We start from the raw sequence: 24,367 nt of genomic DNA on the forward strand, positions 1-24,367 counted from the left end.
ATATTAAGTTTATGCTTTCCAAGTTTTAACACTCATCAAGACTAGTATCGAATAATGTAGGTTTCGCCTACGCGAGGTGCATGTTCTATATTAGTAAGGTGCGATGGGATAATTGTAATATCCAACTGTTAAAACAATGGGTCAAACTTAACTAAACAAATTATAATAATATTATATATATGTTTAGAAGCAAAAGTTGGGAATAATCCATATGATGGATTGGAATAAGGAGTTATTCACCCAACAATAATTTTCGAGAGTTGTATGAGATACAATTGGAAGGAGTTCCTACCTAAATAACCTAGTTTTGTGTAATCCGCCTACGCGGACTTAGAACGAAGTGAAATATGGATCTCGACCCACTAGAAAATCTTCCAACGGGATTTTCCGAATCAGATGATGAGGGTCATTTGTTTTGAGTAAAATAGTGGGAGCATATTTAATTAAAGGCCTAATTGAATATGTCAATGATACTTATATTTTCATTAATCCTTATGTAGATTACCATGACAGCAAACACCTCTAACAACATACTGCGATCAATCCTTGATAAGGAAAAATTGTCTGGGACAAATTTTCTGGATTGGCACCGAAACCTGAGGATTGTCCTCAAACATGATAAAAAGCTGTATGTCTTGGAGACACCTGTTCCTGAAGAGGAACCTCCTAGTTCTGCACCTAAGGCAGAAAGAGATGCTTATAAGAAGCATGTCGATGATGCCAATGAAACTGCTTGTCTCATGCTGGCTACCATGAACTCAGAATTGCAAAAGCAACATGAGAACATGTCAGCGTTCGATATGATCGAACACCTGAAGTTGCTCTATCAAGAGCAAGCAAGGCATGAGAGGTTTGAAGTTTCAAAAGCCCTTTTTCAAAGCAATTTAGCTGAGGGAGCCCCTGTAGGTCCCCATGTACTCAAGATGATTGGGTATGTGGAAAACCTTGAGAGATTGGGTTTTCCCCTCGAAAAGGAACTTGCAACTGATTTGATCTTGCAATCGTTGCCAGATAATTTCAGTCAATTTGTCCTAAATTTCAATATGATTGATATGGACAAATCTCTTCCTGAACTGCTCGCCATGTTAAGAACTGCTGAGCAGAATCTGAAGTCAAAAGGGAAGTCCATTCTGATGATCGGAAATGGAAAGAGACAGAACAAAAGGCCCACTAAGCAGAGTGATAAGGGGAAAGGCAAGGAAGTTGCCAATCCCAGACCCACTGCTGCTTTGAAGCCTAGTGGAGGCATAGCAAAAGAAGGCACCTGCTTCCATTGCGGTAAGACCGGACACTGGAAGAGGAACTGCCCAAAGTACCTGAAAGATAAGAAGAATGGAGTAGAGACTTCAACTTCAGGTATTTTTGTTATTAATTTATCTACTTCTGCATCATGGGTATTAGATACTGGATGCGGTTCTCACATTTGTACAAATGTGCAGGAACTAAAAAGGAGTAGAGATTTGGCAAAAGGTGAAGTCGACCTACGAGTTGGCTATGGAGCAAAGGTTGCTGCTTTAGCCGTAGGAACTTTTGTATTGACTTTACCTAGTGGTTTAATAATTCAGTTAGAGAACTGTTATTATGTACCTGCAATTAGCAGGAATATTATTTCCATTGCTTGTTTGGACAAGTTTGGTTTTTCATTTATAATAAAGAACAATTGTTGCTCAATTTATTTGAATGATATATTCTATGCTACTGCACAAATGAACAATGGACTGTATGTCCTTGATCTTGAAATGCCTATTAATAACATTAATACAAAAGGGTGAAACCTAACGAGTTAAAACCAACTAGGTAATAATATTAAAACTCTTCGATCAGATCGAAGTGGTGAGTAGTTAATCCTAGAGTTTAATGACCATCTGAAAGAGTGTGGGATCCTATCCCAACTTACTCCTCCTGGAACATCCCAATGGAAGGGTGTATCTGAGCGAAGAAATCGAACCTTGTTGGACATGGTCCGATCCATGATGAGTCGCACCAATCTTCCAAACTCCTTTTGAGGACATACACCATTGACATCAGCTTACACACTTAACCGTGTTCCATCCAAAAGGTTGAAAAGACACCATATGAGATATGGAGTGGTAAGAGACCACATATGTCTTACATGAAGATTTGGGGTTGCGAAGTTTATGTGAAACGACAAATTTCAACTAAGCTTGAGCCCAAATCTGACAAATGCTTATTTATGGGGTATCCTAAAGAAACAAGAGGATATTATTTCTACAATCCTTCTGAGGGCAAAGTGTTTGTCGCTCGAACTTGAGTTTTCCTAAAGAGATTTTATTTCCAAAGGAATCAGTGGGAGGAAAGTAGAACTTGAAGAAATTCAAGAATCACAAAGTATCGATACACCTATGGAGGAATTAGAGCAGGAAACACAAGTAGTTGTGTAAGAGCAACCTGCTCAAATAGAACAAGACCAGCGTAGGTCAGGCAGGACACGTCACCTACCTGAGATATATGGATATCTGATCAAGGTGATGTATTACTCATGGATCAAGATGAGCCTGTGACCTACTCATGGAATCTTCTTTTTGATGAAACAGTAAAACTGTATGGATTCATCAAGAACGAAGATGAGACTTGTGTCTACAAGAAGGTTAGTGGGAGCATGATCGTATTCCTGATATTATATGTAGATGACATATTACTCATTGGAATCGATATCCCTACCCTGCAACAAGTAAAGTCTTGGTTGGGGAAATGCTTTTCTATGAAGGATCTGGGTGAAGCAGCCTATCAGAATCTATAGAGATAGATCATGAAATGCTTGGCCTAAGTCAGAGTACATAGACAAAGTGCTGAGACGCTTTAATATGAATGATTCCAATCTGGTTATGTGTTTTGCTTAAATGGTGGCACTGTGAGCTTGAAAAGTTCAACGCAAGATGCAGTTGCTGATTCTACAACTGAGGCCGAGTATATTGTTGCCTTAAGTGCAGCAAAGGAAGTTGTTTGGATCAATAAACTTGGCATAGTCCATAGCATTGTGGATCCCATTGGTCTCTATTATGATAACAATGGTGTTATCGCACAAGCTAAGGAGCCTAGATCTCACCAACGATCCAAACACATACTTAGGCGTTGTGCGAAAATATGTAAAGTACCTACAGTTGACAATATAGCTGACCCACTGACAAAGCCTCTTGTGCAGCAGAAGCATGATGGCCATACTAGATCAATGGGCATACGGGGTATGCCTGATTGGCTCTAGTGCTAGTGGGAGATTGTTGGTGTAAGCCCTAGAGGCCAATACTTTTGGTACTTGTATCGAATTATTTAAAGGCATTTTCTTTATTATGGTTGATTAATAAAGTCCCTAGAATAGATAGTCCGTTTAATGTATTAAGTGTGACTTAATCATGAGAACACATTAAACATAAGGGTACTATTCTTAAAGTATCCGTAGTTGAGCTTTAATGTGAAGTGGGATAACATTAAAGCATTAAGACTATTATGTTTGTAGATTGATGATCACATCTCATGGATCATGGTTAAAGAGTTATCAAGTCTTAAACATAGGTATGAATATTAGGAGTAATATTTATACCGGATTGACCCGCTATGAGAATACTATATAGAAAGTTATGCAAAAGTGTCATAAGTTATTCTCATGGTGATAATAGTGTATACCACTCTTCGACCTGAAACTACTATGGATCCTAGATGTAGAGTCGAGTGCTTTGTTGCTGATCTAACGTTGTCCGTAACTGGATAACCATAAAGACAGTTGATGGGTACTCCACAAAGCATGCTGAGGGACATGAGTGTCCTAGATGGAATTTGCCAATCCTGCGTAACAGGATAAATGTCTATGGGCCCAATATTGAACTGGACAAGGGTGACACGGTCTATACCTTGTGTTCAATATAGACATAAAGGCAAAGGGGTAATTATACACATAATTATTATCACAGGAGGCTTTGTCAGATCACATGACATTTTCGTGACTTGGGTAGCAGTGATGTGTTGCTAGATACCGCTCACTGTTTATTATGTTAAATGTGTGATTTAATATAATTGCCAACGTCGCGAAAACCTGTAGGGTCACACACAAAGGACGGATTGATGAGAGATAGAATAATTAAGGAACATCGTAAGGTACGGTGCACTTAAGTGGAAACGAAATATGGTAAGGTACCAAATACTTAAGTGATTTTGGCATATTATGAGATATGGGCAAAATACACTTAAGTGGGCTTTTTGGCTTGAAGCCCACACAAGTGGTTCTATAAATAGAACCCCTTGGGTAGAAGCATTGTCACTCCACTCCACTCAGACAGAAATTCAAGTAGAGACTTGGAATTTTGTTTCCCTCTTTCTCTCACTCAAAGCCTTCATTCATAACAGCTAGCGCTGCGATTGAAGGAATTCGTTCGTGTGGACTGAGTAGAGACGTTGTCATCGTTCGACGTTCGTGATCGCCCCGTGGATTTGTATCCAAGGTTTTGGTCGTTTCAAGAGATCTGCACCAAAGGTTTGAATCGCCACAAGAGGTAACGATTCTATCACTGATCATGCCCATTCGTAAGGATCACTAAATGGAGAAATTTTTAAATTTCGCTGCGCCTTGGATGGTAATTCTCCTACACTTTGTTCGTGAGATTGGTATAAGTCCAGTAATTGGCATCCGGTATCATTTGTTTTGCTTATTTGTTATTGCTCATTGCCTATTCCTAAGGACACACTTGAATCATCTTCTATATGATTTCAAGAGGTGAACCTTTCTGTGAAGTTTTACACTCCGTTATCCATACCCTCTTTGTCCTAAACCTTTTCACATGTTGCTTTCAAAACTTGAAATAATTGTTGTGCAAACATCTTCATGTCTTTTCAAATTAGAAACCTGGACCTTAAGTCCTTGACTTTCAAACTTCATTTTTGATAACACTTCTTTCTGAATTGAATCTTAATCATACCTTAACCATATTTTGTGAATATTCATAATCAATTAACTTCACCCATTCAATTGTTTTGATGGCTTTGTCCATTCTTGTTAAGTTTTTCACACATTAGCCATAGGTTTCAATTACCATAGTGGTTGATGTAAATCTTACCTTATCCTTAGTTGAGTTGATTGTAAGTCTTCCATACTTATTATAGGGTTAACCCCTCACTAGTATGTTGAAGCCGTCCTCGCATGGTGGATTGTTGATTCAGGTTGAGTTTTCTCCCATTGGTAATGAAAAACCTTAGAGCTTGTGTTTTAAAATGAATTCACTAATTTTTGGAAATCTTTTAGCCGAACTACGGCGTTTTGATCCTTACCTTTCATGGAAGGTACGTAGGCAACGGGTTCATCCGTTCAAACACAAAAACAATAAAAATTGTATATTCTTTTCTCACCATCCCATTCATGTTTGCACAATAATATTTTCAAAACAAATAACATTTTTTACAACAAGTGTGAAAAGGGCTCCCTAAAAGTACCTAGGACGTTTTGGGTGCCTAACACCTTCCCATTGCGTAATTTACCCCTTACCCAGATTCTCTAATCTTTTCATTAGTTTTCTATGTGTAAAACTTCTTAGGCTTTTGTTCGCTTTTTAGCCATTCCTTAGGATAAATAAAAGTGCGGTGGCGACTCGATTCCTTGTATGCTTTGCTTTTGATTTAGCCAATAAATCATAAAGTGACGAATACACCGCTACAAAAGCGGCGTAGGAATATAATCAGCAACAAGAGGTGATCTAGGCTCCTCAACAGTCTCTCCATGACCTTCCAAAGCATAACTCTAGTTAGTTGGGTCATGAACACTGGTCATCATCGGGTCTGGCAGTGTAAAGTAGTGTATCGTCTCGCTATCAATCAACAATCTGAACTGTTTGGGATTGAAAGAGGATCTCCTCATCAATCATCTGCCCAAGCAGAAATCAATATCCATAGTAGTATAGCCACAGAAAGTCCTGAGATGAAGCAGCTTGCGGGACAGGCCTAAGGCAGTGGCAATCTACGTGACAATCCCTCCTACATGAATAATTCCTTCGGATGATCTGGCAACACTGCTAAGGCCACACAGCAGAAAGTTCCCACATGCCATAGGGTGTGACTGGGATGCACAGAATAACAAAAATATCTCCTCCTCACTCAGCAGAGTCTCAACATCTGGTCTTCCAAGAAAAGAGTGCGTTAGTATCATCTATAAATACCTAATAGCAGGATTGTGGATAACCTGGGACAACTGAGTGGAAGGATCCTGACTCCCTCTACCAGAGATATCGCTCCAGAATTTCTCCACTTCCCTACTCAGAAAGTATCCCATCGGCGTCTCAGGGATAGCATCGGGGGTAGTATGAAAACCTAATAAGTCACCGAACTCCTTCTGGATGAAAGAGTACTCAGTCCTGAATAGCCTGAAAACAGCATGTCCATCTGGTATGGAGTAAGGATCATAAGAAAATGAGCTAAGGAACTCCAAAGTCAAGTTCCTGTAGGTGTTGTTCAAGTCATTAGCAAATTCATCCCATTAGAGTTGGTGGCATAGGAATCTGATGCTCGGCTCAATGCCTAGGGCGTCCATGCAATCCTGGTCTGGATAACGTATAGGTGCCATAGGACGTTGGTAGAGAACTATGTAACGCTCCCTCTGGGTGTCATCTCAGAAAACCACGTGCATGTCATCAAAGTTCTGCATCCTGCAAAGGTTAGGGAAAAGGATCCTGAAAACACAAACATTACAAATGATATTTAGTCCTGACGAGAATATGATTAAAAATAAAATAAAGTAAATAAATGCAGAAAAAGTAAAATAAGATAAGAACACCGTGGGTTTCCTCCCAAGTAGCGCTTGTTTAACGTCGTTAGCTTGGCGATCGGAACTTATACATCTGTCATAGGAATTGGTGGATCTATCAGAGTGTGGCTGGAGTGGTCTGTTGAAATGTTTCCTCCTTCATAGAGCTTCAGTCTTTGCCCATTTACAATGAATGGACTATAGGTTTCGTTCTTGATTTCTACAGCTCCGAATCTCAGAATCTTAGATACTTCGAAAGGGCCAATCCATCTTGAATGCAGCTTCCCATGGAAAAGTCATAACCTAGAATTGAACAAGAGAACAGGGTCGCCTATATTGAAATCTTTTTTCACAATTCTTTTGTCATGCCAAGTTTTGGTTCTCTCTTTGTATATCATGGCATTCTCGTAGGTTGATTGCCTGAGTTCTTCCAGTTTGTGGATGTCAAGGACACGTTTTTCACCAGCGGTCAGGTAATCCAAATTTAAAGTTTTAATGGCCCAATAGGCCTTATGCTCTAATTCAAAAGGTAAATGACAGGATTTTCTATAGACTAGTTGGTAGGGAGTTGTTCCTATAGGGGTTTTGAAAGCGGTTATGTAGGCCCATAATGCTTCTTGGAGCTTCTGAGACCAGTCTTTTCTAGATATAGAAACAGTTTTTTCTAGAATTTGTTTTATCTCCCTATTGGATACTTCTACTTGGCCACTAGTCTGTGGGTGGTATGGTGTTGCTACTCTATGCCTAACTCCATATTTGCTTAAAATTTTATCAAATATTCTCGATATGAAGTGCGATCCTCCATCGCTTATGATTAAACGGGGTGTTCCAAATCTGGGGAATATATAGTTTTTAAATAACTTGATCACCACTCTAGTGTCGTTCGTGGGTGCAGCTATAGCTTCAATCCACTTAGACACATAGTCCACAACTACTAAGATATACTTGTTTCCTAAGGATGGTGGGAAAGGTCCCATAAAATCTATACCCAAACGTCGAAGAGTTCTACTTCTTGAATGTTTCTTAGAGGCATTTCGTCACGTCTTGAAATATTTCCCGTGCGTTGGCATCTATCACATTTGACAATGCAAGCATGGACATCACGCCACATGGTAGGCCAGAACAGGCCAGCTTGAAGAATCTTGGTGTATGTCTTAGAGGTGCTCGCATGTCCACCATAGGGTATAGAGTGACAATGCTGAATTATACTTTTTTCCTCCTCTTCTGGAACGCAACGGCCAAAAATGTCGTCTTTACCCCTTTTGAAAAGGAGCGGTTTGTCCCAATAAAAGTTTCTTACATCGTTAAAGAACTTCTTCTTCCGGTGGTAGTCAAGATCAGGGGGTATGATATCAGCAGCTAGATAATTAACGAAGTTTGCATACCATGGCACGTTACTTACAGCTAAAGATTTTTGGAAGTGCTCACGAGGGCCTAGGCCATCGTCTTTAATGGCTTCTAGTTTAGCTATCAGTCTATCATAGACAAAATCATCATTTATGGGTATGAAGTCTGGTTTCAGGTGTTCTAGCCTAGAAAGGTGATCATCTACTACATTTTTAGTGCCTTTTTTTATCTCGGATATCTAAATCAAACTCTTGTAGTAACAGAATCCATCGGAGCAACCTGGGCTTGGCATCTTTTTTACTTAATAGGTAACGAATGGCAGCATGATCGGTGTAAACTATAATTTTGGCTCCTACTAGATAAGATCTGATTTTGTCTATAGCAAAAACTATAACTACTAGTTCTTTTTCAGTTGTTGCATAGTTAAGTTGGGCGGCGTCTAGGGTTCTACTGGAATAGTAAATCACAAGTAATTTTTATCTTTCCTTTGTCCTAGAACGGCTCCAACGGCATAATCACTAGTGTCACACATTATCTCAAAAGGTTCTAACCAATCAGGGGGTTGCATAATGGGTGCTGAAATCAACGCTTGCTTTAAAAGATTAAATGCTTCATTACATTTTTCATCGAAAATGACTTCAGCATCTTTCATTAAAAGGCCTGTTAAAGGTTTAGTTATTTTAGAGAAGTCCTTAATAAAACGCCGGTAGAATCCAGCATGTCCAAGGAAACTTCGGAGTTCTCTGATAGTTTTTGGTGGTTTTAGATTCTCTATGACTTCTATCTTAGCTCTATCTACCTCAATACCTTTTTTGGAAACTATATGTCCTAAAACAATCCCTTCGGTGACCATGAAATGCCACTTTTCCCAATTTAGCACAAGGTTCACCTCCACGCATCTCTCCAGGATTTTCTCAAGGTTAGCAAGACAATCTTGGAAATCAAATCCACAAACCGAGAAATCATCTAGGTAATTTGCAAATATTGACATCATGCAGCGTTGGAAAGTAGCTGGGGCATTATAGAGTCCGAATGGCATTCGTCTGTAGGCAAAAGTTCCATAAGGGCATGTAAAGGTAGTTTTTTCTTGATCTTCGGGGTGGATAGGTATTTGGAAGAATCCAGAGTATCCATCTAGATAGCAAAAGTAAGAGTGTCTGGCTAGATGCTCCAACATCTGGTCTATAAATGGTAAAGGGAAATGATCCTTCCTAGTTGCTTTATTTAACTTTCTGTAGTCTATGCACATCCGCCATCCTCTTTCTATCTGTTTTGCTACATGTTCGCCTTTATCTTTTTGCACTACTGTGATGCCTCCCTTTTTAGGTACTACATGCACAGGGCTCACCCACTTACTATCCGAGATCTGATAGATTATACCTGCCTCAAGTAACTTAAGAACTTCTCTTTTAACAACATCACTCATTATAGGGTTTATTCTTCTCTGATGTTCTCTGAAGGGCTTTGAATCTTCTTCGAGCGAAATCCGATGCATGCATACGGATGGGCTTATAACTGGATGGTTCATCTCTTCGTCGAGGAACTCATATCTCAGGTTCTTAGGCAGTTCCTTAAGTTCTAAGGTTGGTTTCTTAGGACATCGCATAGGATCTGAAGTAAGGGATAAACATTTGTAAAGGTTATCATCGATGTAGGGTTTCCTAAAGTTATCATCTTCCAGTATGAGAGTTGATGGCAACTTAATTGTTTTTATGATTTCTTCTTGTTCTATTTCCCTAACGCATTCATCAATGATATCTATGGTATAACATGCGTCTCCCATCACAGGTGCCATAAGAAATTTTGAAAGTATAAATTCTATCTTCTCGTCACCTACCTCAAAGGTCAACTTTCCTCTCTTGACATCTATTATGGCTCTTGTAGTTGATAAGAATGGTCTACCTAGAAGGATTGGTATATCATCATCCTCTTTAATATCCATGATAACAAAATCAGTAGGGATAAATAACTGACCTATCCTAACAGGGACATCTTCTAATATGCCTATCGGATATTTAACAGATCTATCGGCTAATTGAAGTGACATCTTAGTAGGTTATAATTCTCCTAAGTTTAACCTCTCACAAACTGCTAAAGGCATTAAGCTCACACTAGCTCCTAGGTCTAGAAAAGCTTTTTCGATGACATGACTTCCCAAAATACAAGGAATGGAGAAATTTCCAGGATCTTTATCTTTTTTGGCTAACCTATTTTCGGAAATAGAATTACATTCCAAGGGCTTCGGATCGTCGAGTCTACGTTTGTTGGTAAGGATGTCTTTGAGAAACTTTGCATAAGAAGGTATTTGGGTGATGGCTTCTGTGAAAGGGATTTCTACATGAAGTTTTTCTATAACCTTAATGAATTTCTGATACTGGTTATTGATCTGGGTTTGTTTGAGTCTTTGCGGATATGGTAACGGTGGTTTGTATGGCGGGGGTGGTACATAGGTTTTGTCTTTAGGTTCTTCTCCTTTTTCTTGACCTTCCTGTTTTTCAGATTCCTCTGGTTCCTTCACTTCGTCCGTGGGTTCGGTATATTCCTTAGAAGTTTTGGGTTCACTAAATCTTGGATTAGATGGCTCATCATAAGCGGTCCCACTTCGTAGGGTAACAACATTGGCTTGTCCTCTCGGATTCTGTTGAGGTTGTCCAGGGAACTGTCCTCCAGGTGTAGTCTGGGGGGCTTGGTTTAAGGCTACCTGAGAGATCTGGGTTTCAAGCATCTTAGTGTGAGTAACTATTTGGTCAACCTTGGTTCCTAACTGGGTAATCAGTTCATTAACGTGAATGTTCTGGTTCATGAACTCTTTGTTTTGTTGGGTTTGAGCAGTGATAAAATTTTCCATAATTTTCTCAAGGCTCGACTTTGGTGGCACAGGTTGCATAGGTTGATTTGGTCTTGGGGCTTGGTAATCTGGTTGTCTCGGAGGTGCAGTATTTTGGATAGGGTTATTGTTCTTATAGGAGAAGTTTAGGTGATTCCTTCATCCAGGATTGTAGGTATTCGAATATGGGTTCCCTTGGGCGTAGTTCACTTGCTCATAGTTGGTTTCGTTTAAGAGACTGCATTCTGCAGATTAGTGTCCTTTGGTTCCACATATCTCACAATCCGACGAAACTGCAGCTGCAGTATTCGGGTTTGTACACATATGCTCAACCTTGAGGGCTAACGCGTCCATTTTAGCTTGTATCATGTCTATAGAGCTTAACTCATGTACTCCTCTTTGGACTTCCTTCTTCTCAACTTTCGCTCGTTAACTCCCCATGATTGATGGTTTTGAGCCATATCTTCGATAAGGGCACTAGCTTCAGGGTAAGGTTTGTTCATCAGCGCACCGCCTGCGGCAGCGTCGATGGTTATCTTAGTGTTATAGTGAAGTCCATTATAGAAGGTCTGAATGATTAACCAATTTTCTAAACCATGATGTGGGCATGCTCTTACCAGCTCTTTATATCTCTCCCAAGCTTCGAACAACGATTCTCCTTGATTCTGGGTAAATCTGGTTATTTGGTTTCGAAGAACGACGGTCTTACTTGGGGGAAAGTATCTAGCAAGGAATACTTTTCTAAGGTTTTCCCAAGTTGTTATGGAATTGGGTGGAAGGGAACCTAACCATGATAGAGCTTTATCTCTGAGGGAGAAAGGGAATAATCTTAAACGGATTGCCTTAAGAGAAACTCCATTGGTTTTAAAAGTGTCTGCTAATTGGAGAAAGATTTTTAAATGTTGGTTTGGGTTCTCAGTAGCAAGATCTGCGAATTGTCTCTGTTGCACTAGTTGCAACAGGGAAGGTTTAAGTTCGAAATTATTAGTTGGGATGGTTGGGTTTACTATACTAGAACTAGGTTCTTCGTTGGATGGTTGGGTGAAATCCTTAAGAGGTCTTTGATTTTGATCTTCGACCATAACTCTCCTAATTCTATGGAAAAATAAACGTGCGCGAGCGTAACGTTCAGGTTCTGCCAGAGGATCTACTAAGCTTCCGTTGCTGCGAGTCCTTCGCATTGACCGGCAGGTAACAACCTAAGTCTAAACGATATAACAATAGGGTACGAAATTTGACGAAATTGGTCCCCGACAACGGTGCCAAAAACTTGATGCGTTGTTTTTTCGCAAGTATACGAACGCGTCAGAGTAATATAAAAGATCGTCGAATCCACAGAGACCAAGTGTCAATCTATCGTTATCTATTGTTACGGTATTTATCTAAGGTAATCGAAATAGGGTTTGAATGTAATTCACATAGTCAATTAATAAAGACAGGTTTGAATGTAATTCACATAGTCAATTAATAATCCAAGTACTTGCTAATAGAATTACTTATGGGCAGTGTTTCCTACTTTGAAAAGAACCAATTTAACGGGAACTGTCGCTTTCGCGTATTCAGAACCGAGTTGTAATCCCTAATCAAACTCTCTTATTGTCACTTATAAAAAGGCGCGCATTGCGTTAGAGTAGTAAACCTATTTTTAAGAAATATAGTGTCTTGACTAAGTTGAAAAGTATTTTGACCTGGATTCCTTAACCAAAAGAGGTTCTCACGAACCAGACTCTAAACTTATAAACGCGTCCGAAAATAGTTTTAAAATCACTTTTCTTTTTAAGTTAAAAACTCCTAATGAACTAAACAAAGTGCTTTCGCTGTATTTGAAATAGTTAAAAACAACTATGTTTAAACAGACGTCGGACGACTTTCGATCTTACCCAACGGAAATTAAGTGCGGGAAAACTTAAGTTGAAAGTCAAAATAGCCCTTAAGTGTTTCTACGAACAATTGTACAGATTATCGGTTCAATTACGATCCTTACATTCTAACCTTTATAGGTTTAGCCAGACATGGTAAAGTAAAAATGCATTTTAATCTTTATCATAAAAGACGGATAAAAAAGTTAATAAGTGCGAGTGCAGGAAAGTAAATAAAAATAGTGCGGTGCAAGAAATAAATAAAAGTAGTGCGGTGCGAGGAATAAACAAAATAAAGGCAGTGCGGGAAAGTAAACAAAGTAAAGGCAGTGCGGGAAAGTAAACAAAATAAAGGCAGTGCGGGAAAGTAAACACAATAAAGGCAGTGCGCGAAAGTAAACAAAATAAAGGCAGTGCGGGAAAATAAAGTAGACAAAGGTAAAGCAATAAAACCTGCTCCAATCGGAGGGTCGAATAAAATGAGAAACATAAATGAAAATGGCGGCAGGATTAAACTTCCTTCCAAAAGTGATCCAAACTCGATTACAGACTCGATTACACAGTGTGGCAACACTCCGATGTGAAGCGATTACCACTTTTACACAATACTGATATATGCCTAGTTGTAACTAAGTTTGGATGCCTAAACAAATGAAATCAAGGTTCTATTTATAGGCAAGAAAAGACATGGAGATTACAAGGATGCCCTAAGTTTGAAAATGGGCGGGAACCATTTTGTTCTTGTGGCGTCCGCCACGACATCATGGCGCCCGCCACAGGAGGAAAGTGCAGCGCCAAGTGGAGATCGTGGGGGATGTGGAAGTTGAGGAGAAGTTGAAACTTGGACACGTCATGGCTGGACCCATGGCGCCAGCCACAGTGGGAGCCACAAGTGTAAAATGCTGATTTTTTGGCTTTTTAGCTCATTTTCGCTCCTTTTCTCGATCGGGGCTCCGATTAGTCTGAAAACCTGAAAACAAAGAAAAACATAGTAGTAACATAACAAAATAACAATAAAACAACTAAAATGCATGCGAAATCGGAGTCGAAAATACGGTGAATTTCAGTGTCATCATATGGAGAGCCAAACAAGGGTTGGAACTTGTACACACATATGTGTGTGGTCCTATGAATACTTTGTCTCATGGAAAAAACAGGTATTTTATCTTGTTTATTGATGATTTTACCCGCACGATATGTGTATATTTTATGAGACAAAAATCTGATATTTTTGTAATTTTTAAGAACTTTAAAGCTTTTGTTGAGAAACAAAGTGGTAGGTTTATAAAAATGTTGAGAAGTGACAGGGGGAAGGAGTACACCTCGAATGAATTTCACAAATTTTGTGAAAATGAAGGTGTTGAAAGACAACTCACTATTGGCTATACACCTCAGCAAAACGGGGTGTATATGAAAGAAAGAACCAAATTGTGATGGAGATGGCGAAGTCTATGCTACTTGAGAAAGGTTTGCCTAAAACCTTTTGGCCCGAGGCTGTTAATACTGTTGTGTATTTGCTGAATAGATGTCCAACAAAGGTTGTATGGAATAAGACTCCATTTGAAGCTTGGAGTGGAAGAATACCTTCAGTTAACCACCTTAAAGTTTTTGGGTGTGTTTGCTATGCTCAAATTCCTAAACAAAAGAGGACAAAGTTGGAAGAAACAAGTGAAAGCTGTGTCTTTATTGGCTATAGTTCCATGTCAAAGGGCTATAGACTTTATAATTTGAAGATAAACAAGGTGATTATTAGCCGAGATGTTGTATTTGATGAGAAGGTTTCTTGGAATTGGGAAGAAGACAAAATGAAGAAGAAAACAGTCTTTGCAATTTTATTACAACAAAATCCAGCAACTGAAAATGAGCAACCAGCCCCATGTACACCAAGTTCTTCATCCTCTCCAAGTTCACCAATTTCAAGTTCATCATCTCCCAGCTCAACTCCAATAAAATTGAAGGACTTGAGTGATATTTATGCAAGGTGCAACTATTGTATTGTGGAACCAGAAAATTTTGATGAAGCAATCAAAGAAGATGTTTGGAGGAATGCGATGCAAGAAGAAATAAATGCAATTGAAAAGAACAAAACATGGCAGCTAGTTGAAAATCCAAATGACAAAGAAGATGTTGGAGTAAAGTGGGTGTACAAATTGAAAAATAATCCAGATGGTTCAATCCAAAGAGCCAAGGCTAGGTTAGTAGTCAAAGGCTATGCACAATAGTCTGGAATTGACTATAGTCAGACTTTTGCTCCGATTGCACGTTTGGACACCGTGAGAACAATCATTGCCTTAGCAGCTCAAAAAGGTTGGAATTTGTACCAACTTGATATGAAGTTAGCTTTCTTAAATGGATAATTAAAAGAAGAGGTGTATGTGCAGCAACCTCAAGGCTTTGTGACTAAAGACAAGGAGGAAAAAGTTTACAAGTTGAAGAAAGCTCTCTATGGGTTGAAACAAGCCCCTAGAGCATGGTATAGTGAAATTGACAACTACTTCATTCAGCAAGAATTTCAAAGAATTCAAAGTGAGCCTACCTTGTATGTGAAGCATCAAGGTAAGATGATATCCTTCTTGTTGCCCTTTATGTTGATGATTTGCTGTATACGGGTAACAACAAGAAAATGATTGAAAATTTTAAAATAGAAATGATGAAAAAATATGAGATGAGTGATCTTGACTTGTTGCATCATTTTCTTGGTATTGAGGTTTACCAAGATGAATATGGAGTTTTTATTTGTCAAAAGAGATATGCCGAAAATATTTTGAAAAAGTTTGGCATGTATGGCTGCAAACCTATTGATATTAGTGGTGAATGAAAAATTAAAGAAGGAAGATGCTGGAAGATTAGTAGATGCAAGCATGTATAGAAGTTTGGTTGGAAGTTTGTTTTATCTTACAACTTCAAGGCCCGATTTAATGTTTGCTGCTAGTTTACTCTCAAGATTCATGAGTAAACCAAGTCATTTACATCTCGAGGCAGTAAAAAGAGTTCTAAGGTATGTCATGGGAACCATTGAGCATGGAATCCGATTTGAGAAAAATTCTAAACTTGAAGTTAAAGGCTATTGTGATAGTGATTGGGTTGGAAGTGTTGATGATATGAAGAGCACTTCAGGTTATGTATTCAACCTTGGTTCAGGTGTGATCTCTTGGTGCTTAAAGAAACAAGATACTGTGGCACAATCTTCAGCTGAAGCTAAGTATTTAGTAGCTGGTTTGGCTACACAACAATCACTTTGGTTGAGAAGAATATTAGAAGATATTGGAGAGAAACAAGAGGGAAGTCTACAACTTCATTGTGACAACAAATCAGCTATTGCCATGGCAAAGAATCCTGTTTTTCATAGCCGGACCAGACACATTAACATAAAGTATCACTTCATTCGAAGTGTGATTGAAGAAGGAGATGTGCAGTTAGATTTCTGCAATTCACAAGAGCAACTTGCATACATTTTTACTAAAGCACTACCTAGAGGAAAATTTCAGCAACTTGGAGAAGCAATGGGAGTTAAAGAGCAACACATTAAGGGGGAGTGTTAAAATTAATGTGTTGTAACCACCACTATCTTTAGTATGTATTATGAGAGAATTATAACCATCACATTATAATAATTGTCTTTATTTAGATTTATGGTAGAGTCGTATCATTAAGATTTAGAGAACCAAAGAGTCCACATCTTGATTACCAACTTTTTGTCTCCTATGTCAGTTTCCTTTAAGCCTATATAAAAGTGAGTATGTGGTGGATTCAATAATAGAAGAGTATTAAAAAATATATATTTTCTTACTCTAAATTCTGCAACAATATAATTTATCATATATCACCTCTAGAATACCACCAACATTCTTCAACAACCTCGCTCTCAATCAATAACTCTTCACATCAACGCAATCTCTCACAATCATTCACAACAAACAACAAGCAATAACACGAAGCAAAACACTCTCAATCCCTCACGATAACCACAAAAACATCGCACGGTAGCAGAGGGTCTGAGAAGAAGAATAAGGAGTCGAAATAGAGAAAAGGAAGAGTTCGGTACTTGTTCATGATGGAACTCTGATTCGGTGAGTTTTACTTCAACCGCGATCCCATTTTTGTTTCATTTTCACGTGCATATAGGTTAAACCATGTTTGGACGTTTGGTGTCATGATCGAGTGTTGAAGTCAAAGTCGTGTTATTCATTCCTCGTTTCCAACTTCGCGCTCCATGAAGAAGAACTGAGGATCCCGAGTGACTTCGCGTTCAACGTCTTAGAGATGTGGCATCACGCTCATGGAATTTCGACCATGTATGGAGTAAGAGAAACCAAGTTCAGGCCATTTGAACTTGGACGCGGTTTGGGCCCAAGGCCCAACTTTTGCTACACACCACCCCTTGTTGCATTGCCAAACGGGATTCAATCACACTCTATCAGCGGGCTTGCACCCCACCTCTTCCTCAAGGCCCATTACCCATTTTTGGGCTTTTTCTGTTTGTTTAGAAATAGGATTTTGATTTAGAATTTGATTAGGATATTAAATCTTAATTATTTTAGTTAGGTTTTATTACATATTAGCTAGTCTAATTAGGTTTTATTATAGGATTAGGATTCAATTAGATCAATTAGGATTTTAAATTTTGATTAGATTAATTAGGTTCATTAGATTTTAAAATCTTGATTAGTTTAATTAGGATAGTAGAAGTTTTTTTAGAATGATGAACGAGATCTTTGAAGGTGAAATTAATGAAATGCTAGAAGTATACATGTATGATATGATTGACAAATCCAACGAAGAACAATTACACGATAACCACATCTCTAATGTGTTTAGTCGTGTCTTGCAATATAACATGAGATTTAACTTAGAGAAATGCACATTTAGGGTTAAGGCCAGAAAATTCTTGGAATTTATTTGACGAAAAGAGGTATCGAAGCAAGCCCCGATAAGTTTGACACGATCATTAAAATGGAGACTCCGACCACGAAGAAAAAGATAATAAAATTCAATGGGATTATTACCGCTCTTAATAAATTCATTTCAAGGTCATCCCAACATGCACTTCTGGTCTACAAGCTACTATGAAAAGAAGTACAATTCAATTGGACCCGAAAATGTGAACAAGCCTTCGTATTGCTGAAAATAACGCATTTTACCCCTCCAGTCTATCTAGACCCTTGGTCGGAAAATGATTGAAATATGTCATAGTAAACGACAAAAGGAGACATACTTTAGACTAAGGTCAACTTGACTAATATCTAGGGTATAGCTTAAAAAACAAGGTCGATATACAAAATTGGAATGCAACATGTGAAAGAGAAACTTGATTAACACCACACTTTAGGATGAGAGAAAAGGATGCATAGAAACTAGAAAATCACAAGCTTTAAAAAAAGTATGCAAGGACGGTACAAACTTACAAGCCTCACTTCGGCTACGCTTAATAAGTTTGGGGGACAATTGTTGCTTCGACTACGCTTAAGTAGGTCTGGGGGACAATTGTTGCTACCTAGTCTCGACCCTTAACTTAACTCAATCTGAAGGAGGCCAATATAGTCACAAAGTCCAAAAAGTAAAGATATTGATGATGAATTGACGTCATGACAATGACGTCAGAGGATAAAATACGTGTCTCAGTATCGGTCACCCAACAAAAAAATTATAGGACGTGTGAAACAATCATAAACCTTCCCTATACAACACATGATCCTAGTAGACAATTAAAAAATAGTCGTTAAATAATAGAACCAATTGTATTATGACATTTGTCTGCTCAGACGATAATGATCAAAATCAAGGTTATAAGTCTTCAAAAAAATATATTTGAGCAATAACTCACTCATAAAGTATCAAATTAGGAACTAAATCACTTCACATGTATGCCGATTAATATGCACAAGTGTTTGACCCGTGCTAAATATGACATACACGCACCACCCAATCCAATTTAAACAACTTTCGAATTTATTATATTAATCACATTCTGATTATAATACCTTACCTTTATCCCAATATCCAAAATATTTTCAACAATTACATGTTAGTTATTTAATAGCTAACATATAATTATATCACATATGGTTTATATATAAGTACATTAACTAATATGATGTTAAGGAAAAATTTGTAGTAGAAAAAATCTCCAACCGTATTAAGTAGGTGGTTTTTGAGTTTGTTATAATTATGAAATAGATTTAAATTAAAAAATAAATAAATGTTTAGGATAAAGTTATTTAATAAAAAATTCAAATAAAAAGTAATAATTCAGTTGTTAACATGGCACACCTCTATAAAAACACACATGCTCTGCAACTTCCACTACATCCATTTCTCACACACCATGGGCCACTTAACCATCACCCTCACTTTCATCTCTTTCCTTTTCCTCTTCCTAACTCACTCCCACCACCAACTCGTCCATGCCGAGTCACCAACTCACCCTCCTTACTCCTGCGACACCACGAACCCACTCACCAAATCCTACACCTTCTGCAATCTCAACCTCCCCATCATAGAAAGAGCCAAAGACATCGTCTCAAGACTCACATTGGATGAAAAACTCTCCCAACTCGTTAACACAGCTCCGTCGATTCCTCGTCTCGGTATACCAAGTTACCAGTGGTGGAGCGAAGCGTTGCACGGCGTTGCTAATGCCGGTAAAGGGATACGATTAAATGGAAATGTTAGTATTAAAGCTGCAACTAGTTTCCCTCAAGTCATTCTCACCGCTGCTTCCTTTGATTCTAAACTTTGGTACCAAATCAGTAAGGTTAGTTACTCTTTTGACCTAGTTAAATACTATAGAAAATAACCTTACATTTACTTCACTTGATATTTTCTTAGGTGATTGGAACGGAAGCGAGAGGGGTATACAATGCGGGACAAGCAGAAGGGATGACATTTTGGGCACCAAACATAAACATATTTAGGGATCCAAGATGGGGAAGAGGACAAGAAACAGCTGGTGAAGATCCATTGGTGAATTCCAAATATGCTGTTTCGTATGTGAGAGGACTTCAGGGTGATTCCTTTGAAGGCGGGGGACTTGTTGGAGATCGTCTTCAAGCTTCTGCTTGTTGCAAACATTTCACTGCTTATGATTTGGATCATTGGAACGGTGTGGATCGGTTTGTTTTTGATGCTAATGTAAGTTTTCTGTTTTCTATACCCCTTGCTTTGTCTTTTTGTATCTTAATAATTTTCTCAAATTTTGGTGTAAATTTATTTTTAGAGTATATTTTGAAAGAAGCACCCACTAAAGCTCTAAACATTTTCCAACGGGTCAATTTCTAAATATAAAACTTTTTTAATTGATTGAAATTTAAATGTATGGGGCAACATATTTTAGAATATAATTTAGGAGAATTTATTTAAATTTCAAGAATAAAAGAAAGTATGTTAAAAGACTGTGTAACTAACACTAATCAATTTTAGTGTCTTACAAACTACTCTCTCCATTTTCTAAATGTGTGCTTTTGAATTTTATTTTATTTTTTTTAATGGTTGTTTTCAAAATTTAATTATATAGTTTTAAAATTTTGGTTATTATTTTTGATTTTAATGAAACTATTTATTCCGTTAATATTTTTGATAGTTTATTACATTGCACTTGATTGAACTCAAGTGATAAAAAAATTCAGATAATAAAAAAAATAAAAACGTAATTTAAATAATTGTTGGTCATATGTTATTTACTTCTGGTGCCGCTCTGAATTATCATGAATCTCTTTTCTTTGCTATCAAGGGTTAAGGCGAAAGAAATTATTCCACTAATTTCTTTTTCTGTGACAAATAGTCCATGATAGGAAAATAATTTATGTGACTTTGAAAATGAAATAAATTCAAAAACAATTTTATAAAAAAAACACTTAAAAGTAATAATAATAACAATAATAAAGAGGAGAATAATTTCAGATACATGTTAACAGAAATTTGAGAACAATAATGCATACAACATGACAATAGAGTACTATGTACTAATTTGTTTTTGGCAGAGACTATATACAAATTTGTTTCTTAATATGATATACTATTTCTACATATTGATATGTAATTAATTCTTATATATTCATATAATCTTCCATTTGAGATTTTTGTCATTTAAGAATAATCCAAATCCATTTCTAATTCAGGTAACTTTGCAAGATTTGACGGATACATATCAACCACCCTTTCATAGTTGCATACAACAAGGTCGATCTAGTGGAATAATGTGTGCTTACAACCGTGTCAATGGTGTTCCAAACTGCGCCGATTTCAACCTGTTGACCAAAACCGCAAGACAAAAGTGGAATTTCAATGGGTAATGTAATATAGATTATGTTCTTAGATTTCCTACCAACTTTTCAATATCTAAAGATTACAAAACTTAAAGTAAAAACAAGTAGTTTTAAAGCAATGGTTTCAATGGTGATTGTCTAAGCAACGCTTATTTGGTGAAGTATAGTTTTCAATTCAAGTTTTCACCAGAATGTGAAAATGATATTTTACTGTTTTTGACCGTTGAAAACAGGTATATTACATCTGATTGTGCAGCGGTAGCTATCATACATGATAAGCAAGGTTATGCAAAAACACCAGAGGATGCTGTCGCCGATACACTTAAAGCTGGTATATACTTGCACTCTCCCTTTGTTTATGTCATAATCGCGAAGTACTTATATTGTCTAACTCGAGTCTAAGTAAACTCGTACTTGCGAAACCTACATATATATACTCGTGTCAAGTTTTTTGAGGCTGTGTGTGTAGGTTAGTCTCAATTTAACATTGGCAAAACAAATAGAGATCAACAAATATAGATCCTATTTAGCCATGATATTACAGTGACAAATTTTAGACCCAGTGCTAGCCCACATTACAGGATCTCAAAGACGACCCTGTTTGTAACCCTAAATGAAACCATAATTACAATGTGAAAGGGTGATTATCATTACTATATCCATGGTCCCTATGGAAGATGCTTGGTTTTTGGCCGGTTTATAGTTTTTGCTCATATTACTAACAAAGTCACATGGTTTGGCCCACATTTTTATTAGACCCCACATAAATCCGCATGCCATTTTAAGCCATCATGGTGGTCCTTTGGCAGTAAGCAAATAGTCCCAAAGCTCACATGCTCTTCAGTTCTGTGTCAAAAGACTGAACTACTCTTTTGTTTTTTTATGTCTATCACTATCAACCTGCCTGAATACAACCTAAAAAACTGATTTCAAGTTGTGACTTCTTTCTTTTGGATCTTGATCGAACACTCATTAATAATCCGACTTGTGTAATAGAATGTAGATTTAGTAGTATTATAGTTTTGATAAACCGTGACGATTAACTTATTGTGTAATCAAAATTTTCAGGAATGGATGTAGAATGTGGTGATTACTTGACAAAGCATGCTAAATCAGCAGTGTTACAAAATAAAGTACCAATATCTCAAATCGACCGCGCCCTTCACAATCTATTCTCCATTCGAATTAGACTAGGATTATTCGATGGAAATCCAACCAAACTCAAGTATGGGACAATTGGTCCAAATCAAGTATGCTCTAAACAAAATCTCAACATAGCTCTAGAAGCTGCTAGAAGTGGCATTGTACTTTTAAAAAACACTGCCTCAATTCTCCCACTTCCAAAATCAACAAATTCGATTGCAGTTATAGGCCCGAATGCAAATTCTACATCAAAAGTTGTTCTAGGAAACTATTTTGGTGTTCCTTGTAATTTGGTAACAATATTACAAGGCTTTGAGAGTTATGCTAAGAACAGTATTTATCATCCCGGTTGTAATGATGGAATAAAATGTGTTTCGGCTGAAATTGACGAAGCGGTTGAAGTTGCTAAGAAAGTTGATTATGTTGTGTTGGTTATGGGATTGGATCAAAGTCAAGAAAGGGAATCACATGATAGAGATCATTTAGAGTTGCCTGGTAAGCAACAGGAGCTTATTAAAAGTGTTGCTAAAGCTTCTAAAAAACCTGTTATTTTGGTGGTTTTGTGTGGTGGACCTGTTGATATTACTTCTGCTAAGTTTGATGACAAAGTTGGAGGGATTTTGTGGGCTGGTTATCCTGGTGAACTTGGTGGATTGGCCCTGGCCCAGATTATCTTTGGTGACTATAACCCAGGTGAGTTTTCTCAAATGCTTTAGGACTAAAACCTTGATCATAATGCTGTAAGCTTTTCTTAATGGCCAAATTATGAATCACAGACACCTTTAGTAGTAGACGTGTCGCAGAAGTAGGTGTGTCGCATTGTCTGACACGCGTCAGTTTCCTATACTTGTATGACACTCATATTATACGTGCCGCAAAAGTCAGACAAATGTGCTCAAAATAATAGTTCTTTTTCTTTGCTTCGACACTTGTTTAATCGGTGTGCAACATCCGTGTGACGCTCATACAACACGTGTCAGACAATTCAGACAAGTAATTCAAAAAAATTGTTTTTTTCTTTACTTCAACACACCTCATGTATATTTCAAATTTAACGGTGTCGGTGTTTTATGATTTTGATATTATTGGTGTCAGAATGTCTGTCGTGTTGTGTTCTGGTGTCTGTGTCGGAGTCTGTGCTTATAGAAAATTTATGATTACATGCCTTCAATATAGGGGGGAGACTACCGGTGACATGGTACCCAAAAGATTACATCAAAATACCAATGACAGACATGAGAATGAGAGCTGATCCATCCTCAGGCTATCCAGGTAGAACCTACCGTTTCTACACAGGTCCAAAGGTCTATGAATTTGGCTATGGCTTAAGCTACTCAAAATATTCCTACAAATTCGTCTCAGTCGCAAACAACAACCTCCACATCAACCAATCATCCGCTCATTCGATACTCGAAAACTCCGAAACAATCCGTTACATACTTGTTTCGGAGTTAGGCGAAGAAACATGTCAAACCATGTCTGTTTCTGTCAGATTAGGTGTTACAAATAACGGGAACATGGCTGGGAAGCATCCTGTGTTGCTGTTTGTGAAGCAAAAGAAGGGAAGAAATGGGAGTCCAATGAAACAGTTGGTTGGTTTTGAGAGTGTGAAGGTGGAAGGTGGTGGAAGAGGTGAAGTTGGATTTGAAGTAAGTGTTTGTGAGCATCTTAGTAGAGCAAATGAAGATGGTGTTAAGGTGATTGAAGAAGGTGATTATTTATTGGTTGTGGGAGAGGAAGAGTACTCAATAAATGTCACTGTTTGATGTATTGATGAAATGTATTGAGTTTTCAATCAATAAAGAAAAGCTAGTTAGATAATTGAATTGCAAATTCACCATATGTTGATGTAATTGAATGCTTGATTGACTCTAATGATATTATCATGATCATGATAATTTCTATTTGGAAAACTAATGTGATCAACAATATATAGTTTAGCATTATACTTGGTTAGCCAGACAATATATATAATTTTGATTTTGGGTCTAATGATATAGTCATTATACTTGGTTGTTCCAGAGCAATTCATCACTTCGATTAATGAAAACAAGAAAATCAACCATGATTTTGAGGAATAGATAGTTCATGATCAAAGGCTCCTAGGGTGGCTAATCAATGTTGCGACACATGATATTGCAACTCAAATGTTGCGACACATGATATTGCAACTCAAATGTTGCAC

General features: G+C 37.7%; 2 protein-coding genes and 1 non-coding gene across 3 annotated transcripts; all 3 read left to right on the forward strand.

Annotated features, from left to right (window-relative positions):
- The first annotated feature begins 11,507 nt into the window (after window positions 1-11,507).
- Window positions 11,508-11,614, forward strand: LOC127125092 (small nucleolar RNA R71). Its single transcript, XR_007804553.1, has one exon. It is a non-coding gene; the product is annotated as a small nucleolar RNA R71 (small nucleolar RNA).
- A 3,944-nt stretch (window positions 11,615-15,558) lies between these two features.
- Window positions 15,559-16,317, forward strand: LOC127122541 (secreted RxLR effector protein 161-like). Its single transcript, XM_051052859.1, has one exon. The coding sequence runs from the start codon at window positions 15,559-15,561 to the stop codon at window positions 16,315-16,317; it is 759 nt and encodes a 252-aa protein (XP_050908816.1).
- A 2,746-nt stretch (window positions 16,318-19,063) lies between these two features.
- On the forward strand, window positions 19,064-24,128 carry LOC127118805 (probable beta-D-xylosidase 7). The gene is made up of 6 exons (XM_051049056.1): window positions 19,064-19,529; window positions 19,604-19,906; window positions 20,893-21,062; window positions 21,273-21,370; window positions 22,108-22,875; window positions 23,359-24,128. Exons 1-6 carry the CDS (start codon window positions 19,101-19,103, stop codon window positions 23,946-23,948), a joined length of 2,358 nt encoding a protein of 785 aa, XP_050905013.1. The 5' UTR covers window positions 19,064-19,100; the 3' UTR covers window positions 23,949-24,128.
- The last annotated feature ends 239 nt before the right edge of the window (window positions 24,129-24,367 follow it).

This window comes from Lathyrus oleraceus, chromosome 2 (genome assembly GCF_024323335.1).
Source record: "Lathyrus oleraceus cultivar Zhongwan6 chromosome 2, CAAS_Psat_ZW6_1.0, whole genome shotgun sequence".
Classification (NCBI taxonomy): domain Eukaryota; kingdom Viridiplantae; phylum Streptophyta; class Magnoliopsida; order Fabales; family Fabaceae; genus Lathyrus; species Lathyrus oleraceus.

Coding starts and splice junctions, on each gene's coding strand:
- LOC127122541 (XM_051052859.1), top strand. CDS start 15,559: ATGGCTGCAAACCTATTGATATTAGTGGTGAATGAAAAATTAAAGAAG.
- LOC127118805 (XM_051049056.1), top strand. CDS start 19,101: ATGGGCCACTTAACCATCACCCTCACTTTCATCTCTTTCCTTTTCCTC. Junction 19,530..19,603: donor TTTGGTACCAAATCAGTAAG/GTTAGTTACTCT, acceptor ATATTTTCTTAG/GTGATTGGAACGGAAGCGAG. Junction 21,371..22,107: donor CGCCGATACACTTAAAGCTG/GTATATACTTGC, acceptor CAAAATTTTCAG/GAATGGATGTAGAATGTGGT.